Genomic DNA, 6,704 nt, shown 5'->3' on the forward strand with positions numbered 1-6,704 from the left:
TATATATATATTATTAATATAAAAATATATATATATATATATATTTATATATATATATATATATATATATATATATATATATATATATATATATATAAATTCATATTTATATTTATATTTTTATATCAACCAATTATAACTCTTAGTGACTCACCATAGGCTCTCGCTGCATCATAGTCGCGATATTGAACGCACACTTCGACGAAAAAGTTGCTGACGTTCCTCTGCAAAATGTCCGGTACGGTACGAACGGTCAAGCTCGTTCTTACGACCGGTCTGCTTCGTAATATCACAGCATGTCCTGATTTGTACGCGCCTACCGCGATGTCTACGTACCTATAAAAAATATGAACATAGATAAGTTGTCTCATATTTTTGACTCTGAAAAAAGGAGCGCTTGCAATCGAACGAAAAATTCAAATTATGCGCGTGGCACGGTAAAAACAAATATCGTTTCGAGTGATTCGATATAACTTAATTATTTGTAAATATCGACCCATTGGCATCGACGTCGATCGGTTCAGCTATCGAGAATCCGAAGGTCCGTATGTCCAGCGTCGGGAGACTATGAGCGGATGATTGTATCGTGATCCTTTGCGACGCGGTAGGTTTCACGTTGTCCTTCAAACTCTCGCCGCCGTTGTATATGTAAATTGCACCGGACTCCTCCCAAGGTGCGCCCACTATGATGTCTAAAATCCAACGAGCGCAACGTTGCTGAGTGTTTACGGACTCTTCACGGACGTTTTCGAGTCTTAACTCTCTGCACAGTATTAATTACCACTGAAACCATCTCCGTCTAGATCGCCGCACGCCACCGCGTAGCCGAACTGCGCATCCTCATAGACGCCTTCTAAAATCACCGACTTGTCGAAATGTTCCTGCTTTAAACAAATTTTGAAATACCTCGTTAATCTATTCCGGAGACCGCCAATTGCATCAGTAATAATCTTGGAGATGTTGATCGATTTTTTTTCACGCTAATTAAGTATACTTTGGCAATTTAAAATCATTTTAACCGTGTAACTGTGGCTGCGTTCGGGCAGACGCTAGCGCTATGAGTGTGCTCTGTCCTTGTTTGTTCCTGAAAGTTGAACAAGGATAGAGGACGCTTATAGCGCTAAATATAGTTTCCCCGAACGCAGCCTGTGAATCTTCACATTGTAGCAATAGTCGTTCATTCAATTACATCAAACCACAGGGCTCTCGTTGATTTTCACTTTATTGCTAATTCTGTGAGTGTCAGAAAATACACGAGAATCGGCGAACTTCTGGGATTCGGCAGCGACTCACCTCGGATGTACCCAAGTATATGTGAATCCTGCCGTTATCGTTTTTCCAATGTGGCGCTCCGACGACGAGGTCGTCCAAGCCGTCTCTGTTTAAATCGCCGGTGGCCAAACTCGCGCCGAAATATTCGCCGATGTCGCTGCCGTGGAGATTCGTAACCATGAGCGGATCTCTTTTCGGTTCGAGCACGACTACCTGCGATTGTGAGGCGTTAAACACACACTTGATGCTCTGCCGTGCGAAACTCTGCAACGTGTCTTGTTCTGGAGTAAAGTAAATTGGATAGTTTACCTGTCCTATGTGGTTCCACGATGGATCTCCGGAGGCGTAAAAGAATCTAGTTCGGTTGAAGTAATATCCCGCGGTTGTTGAATAGCCTACAATTCAGAGCATCATATCAGTTCTCAAGGGTGCATTTCCTACCGATTTTGAAATACTCTCGTATTCCTAGAAATGATTCGTCAATCGATGTCGAGACGATGTCGAATCGATGTCGACTTCACGATTTCAATGTCGATTCGACATCGTTTCGACATCGATCAACGAATCATTTCTGGCTGGATTACTACACTTTATTCTACTTTCACTAAGTTCGCCGATTCTCGTGTACTTTCTGACACTTTTACAGAATTAGCAATAAAGTGAGAATCAACGAGAGTCCTGTGGTTTGATGTAATTGAATGAACGACTATTGCTATAATGTGAAGATTCACAGTTACACGGTTAAAATGATTTTAAACCACCAAAGTGTACTTAATTAGCATGAAAATAAATCGATCAACATCTTCAAGATTATTACTGATACAATTGGCGCTCTCCGAAATAGATTAACGAGGTATTTCAAAATTTGTTGAAATACCCTTGTATTACTACACTTTATTTTTACGATTTATTGCGTATAATACGTCTCATTGCGTATAATATTGAAATCTCGTACCAAATCGCGACATAATGTCCCATATCGGTGTATCCGTGGTCATTCTGTAGTTCTCATTTTCAAATTTCGGTCTCGCGAGTTGCACCATAGTGACGGAACCGCTTATGTCGTGATTCGGCGCTCCAATAACACGGTTGATTGCGTATTCATTCTGAAATTGATCTCATTAATAAATCGTTGAAGTCTTTAGAAGGGAACGTTTCTTATTATATTGCTTTCAAAAGTCTTTAGAAGGGAACGTTTCTTATTATATTGCTTTCAGTATGGTATAAGTAATGAGAGATGAACCATCGATAAAGATACGTAAAACTGGGGATAAGAGAATTTTAAAGAAGAAATGAAAGATAAAGTTTTATATAATTATATGTATCATTATATATAACGTACTTGCGACGGCGCATAGGTGATGGAGAAACCATGCATTGGATCATACCACCATTCCTTCGTAAAATCTAACGAAATTAATGTTAACATTCTTATCCTAATTCGAATTCTCTATGGCTGTCTTAAGCGACCAAATTACTATAGACGAGGATAGCATTACTTTTCTTTTGCGAAAAAAACTACAAGAATACGAAAAAACTACTGACACATTATTGAAAAATTGTAGTTCTTCAATAGTATGGCAGTAATTTTTTCGTATTCCCATAGTTTTTTTCCGTAAGGATTGCCACATGTTCGTTCATCAAAACAAAACAAAATGTACACAATCCGAGATAATAACCCCTTGACATTTTACAAAAACGAATTCTTCAATTACGCGCAACGTGTGCACATATTTGTGCATCACGATTTTGTTGATTACTTTAACGGAGTCGCTCCCATGAAATAATTAACATGATTTACAAATATATGCACATATTGCACGTAATTAAAAAATTCGTTTGTAACTAGAGTTATAAAATGTAAAGGCTATTTCTCCAAATTGTGTGTACCATAACGTTCGATATACGATCTATCCGTGTCCACCGTTGTGTTCCAGAACACCTGACTGTTATAGCACATGCCGTGCATAGTGTACGATTCAGCGCCGCTATATCTCAAAATACTCATAATCGTTCGAGGTGCGCATATCTGCAATAAAATAAACGATTGGTCGAATGCCGCCAGATACGATATCGTTAAGGGAATACTCACACAGCACACAATATTTACAAAATATTTTAGAAATATAGATATTAAATATTTTATAAATATTCTAATGTCCCAGATTTTCATAAGAAATGAAAAAGATTATGATAAATATTTAAAAATATTTATGAAAAATATTTATCATAAATCTTTTATAAATTTCTTTCATAATCTTTTTCATAAAAGTATTTGTGAAAAATGTTTTTTATAAATATATATATATATTTTTTTTTAAGTATTTATTATAATCTTCTTTATATCTGAAAATTTCGAACATTTGAATATTTATAAAATATTTAATATCTATATTTCTAAAATATTTTGTAAATATTGTGTGCTGTCTGGATATTCTAGTATGAAGATCCGTTTTCAAGACCCGACTTTTGGGAATTAATTTTAAGCAAATGGTTAAACCTACAGAGTTAATGTTTTGTACTGACATTTGTTCATCTTTGAAAAAATATCTCAAATTTTGTCAAAGTTTTTTATTCAAAATTGGAGAAAATACAAATGGACAAAACAGATCACGCCGTCTTTCATTGGACTTATTGATTGCCGCCGTTCTCGTCGTCTGAAATAAACGAATTTACTTTTATTTTGTTCTTTACGAATGTGGCTATCGCCTGAACTAGAATCTTTTTGATATCTTTAAAATTATTATTCCAAACCGCGAAAAGTTCGAATTTTTTAGTAAAAATCAAACTACTATTTTTCATGCGCCGCGATTTTGTCAATTTTTCTCCAAATTATTTAATTCTAATTTAGACAACCACATAAAGAACAAAATAAAAGCAAATTTGTTTATCTCAGATGACGAGGACGACGGCAATCAACACGCCCGATGGAAGGCGATTTTACGGCGTGACCTGTTTCGTCCACTTATATTTTCTCCAATTTGGAATAAAAAGCTTTGATAAAATTTGAGATGTTTCTTCAAAGATGAGTAAATGTCAATACAAAACATTAACTCTGTAGGTCTTAACCATTTTCTTAAAATTAATTCCTAAAAATCGCTTTGAAAATCAGGTCTTCACACTAGAATACCCCCCTAAGTTCGCAAAACCTTTCCGAACTCGCGTATACCGTCAAGAAGCCACTGTTCCTCTCGATCGACATCGCACCGCCGAACCACGAGTGCTCCTTCATTATACGACCTTGTAAATTGTACACGGGTGCATATTCATCCTCGAAAACAGCCGGCTCGATCTCCACGCATGGACCCGGCAAAGCGCACCGGTAAACCACACCGGGCTCAGTTATATATTGCAACTGTCTGCGTGTCGGCTTAGTATAATTTCCACGAGGTGCGCCCACGAACAGCCTATTAAAAAAAGAAACACACATTGTTATCGAACACGGGCTATTTATTTTTGCATCCTTACATATACTGAAAAACATAGATTTTCATCAGATAAATATCCATAATAAAATATATATTTATAATATATATTTCTATCTTTCTATAATCTATAATATAAAAAATATAAATTTCTTTCTATAATCTATAATATAAATTTCTCTCTATAATCTATAGTAAAAAATATATATTTTTGTTATAGAGATATAAAAAGATCAGTTATACAAAATGTTATAAAATATTATTTCTTATATGGTTGTGTGTAGAATATAGAATTCTGAAAAATATCTGTTGATAAATATATATAAAAAAAAAGTCTGTGTACTTTATATTTTTTTTTACTTCACACAAACGCGCGCGCTGAAGAAACGCGAAGAGGAATGATAACGACGCTGATTGGTGCAGATTGGTCGCGCTGTTCGGATATATTATCGGATATATCGTGTCGACGTTGTAAGACACTGCTGCAAAATTGCAGATCAATAGGAAATTCATTAGGAGCGGGATGAGAGATATTTTCTATGCCGAAAGAGCGAATCTTTCCAACTCTTTTCTTTCTTCCATAAGGAAGTAAATATTTACTATGCGCGACGGAAGTCACTTATGACTCAAGCCCACCGTCTAGTATCGTACATGCAAGATGTTTCATCGTTACGTAAATAAATGAAGTAGTGCACATTACCATGCGGAATTGCTCTGTGAGTCACGGTGCAGCAGCACCGAATAGCCGAAGTAACCGCGCGCGAATTTCGTCGTGAGATATTGGTGCAGATTGGTCGCGCTGTTCGGATATATTATCGGGTGTATCGTGTCGACATTGTAGGCGGACACTGCTGCAAAATTGCAGATCAATAGGAAATTCATTAGGGACGGGATGAGAGATCGGATCCACGAGTTTCCGTCGGCACTGCGAGAACGAACAACGACGTCACACATTTGAAGCGTCATCACATCGGCGAATTGACGTTGAAACCACGCGCACTACGTTGATCCTGTCCGTCTTGTCTCACGAGTTTTAACTGAAAACACACGACGATGATGCGTGAAATAGTACAGAAATGTGCAGGACGCGGGATGAACTCTCTCTGTGATGTATGTGATGTATGTGCGACCACATAGCTCACGACTTCGCGAGCAATAGTATGATTTGTCATCAACCAGTTCTAATGAAACGGCACGACTGTGTCATCGGTGAACAGGAAGGATGATGATAACACAATCGCCGCAAACCTCATTAACCGCATTTCTTACTTTGATATAAATGTAGTTTTTTATATGGATAGAACAACTTGAATGCGGTTATGATTGAAAGTAATAAATAATTACCACATTACCACATTACCACATGGAGTTCCGATATGAGTCACGATGCAGCAGCACCGAATAGCCGAAATAACCGCGCGTGAATTTCGTGGTGAAATATTGGTGCAGATTGGTCGCGCTGCTCGGATATATTATTGGGTGAATCATGTCGATATTATAGGCGAATACAACTGCGAAATTGCAGATTAATAGGAAATTCATTAGGAGCGCGACGAGACATTGCGTCCATTGGTTTCCATCGGCACTGCGAGGACGTACAATGATGTTGCGTATCTGAAGCATCATCAGCGAGTCGACGGTGAAGCGATGCATTACGTTGATCCTGATCGCCTTGTCTTACAAGTTTTAACTAGAAACAACGAGAGGATGTGTGAAACAGTACAAAGATCTGCAGGACGCGAGATTCTCTGTTATACGTACAGGCGACCAGATAGCGCACAACTTCGCGACCAAGAATGTAATTTGTCACTGACCGTTTCTTATGAAATAATAAAAACAAATGGTACGACTATCATCGGTGAACAGGAAGAATAATGATAAGATAATAATAACTGCATCATGCCATTTGATCATCTGCAATATAGATGACATCTACTAGATTTGAGGCTTTCACGGCCATTGATACAATGTCTAGGTATAGCTTCCGGAATGGAGCCGTGTCTTGAA

At 37.5% G+C, this 6,704-nt stretch overlaps 1 protein-coding gene across 5 annotated transcripts in view; it reads right to left on the reverse strand.

Annotated features, from left to right (window-relative positions):
* The window catches only part of LOC116848968 (integrin alpha-PS3-like), an 11,822-nt gene extending 5,175 nt beyond the window's left edge, over positions 1-6,647 (reverse strand). The window contains exons 1-12 of one of the 5 annotated variants that reach the window (XR_004379043.1): positions 6,459-6,647; positions 6,050-6,387; positions 5,398-5,734; positions 4,442-4,679; positions 3,163-3,301; positions 2,615-2,679; positions 2,228-2,378; positions 1,582-1,667; positions 1,294-1,485; positions 782-884; positions 497-692; positions 155-336 (exon numbers count right to left, since the gene is read on the reverse strand). Coding sequence is in view for 4 of the 5 variants with exons in the window: in XM_032825650.1 (XP_032681541.1) it covers positions 155-336; positions 497-692; positions 782-884; positions 1,294-1,485; positions 1,582-1,667; positions 2,228-2,378; positions 2,615-2,679; positions 3,163-3,301; positions 4,442-4,679; positions 5,398-5,663 (1,618 nt within the window). In the remaining variant the exon portion in view is untranslated. The other 4 variants (XM_032825668.1, XM_032825650.1, XM_032825659.1 and 1 more) reach the window with 4 other exon arrangements.
* Positions 6,648-6,704: the final 57 nt, after the last annotated feature.

This window comes from Odontomachus brunneus, unplaced genomic scaffold (genome assembly GCF_010583005.1).
Source record: "Odontomachus brunneus isolate Ranch 3 - 2012 unplaced genomic scaffold, Obru_v1 Obru_scaffold_005, whole genome shotgun sequence".
In the NCBI taxonomy this organism is placed as follows: domain Eukaryota; kingdom Metazoa; phylum Arthropoda; class Insecta; order Hymenoptera; family Formicidae; genus Odontomachus; species Odontomachus brunneus.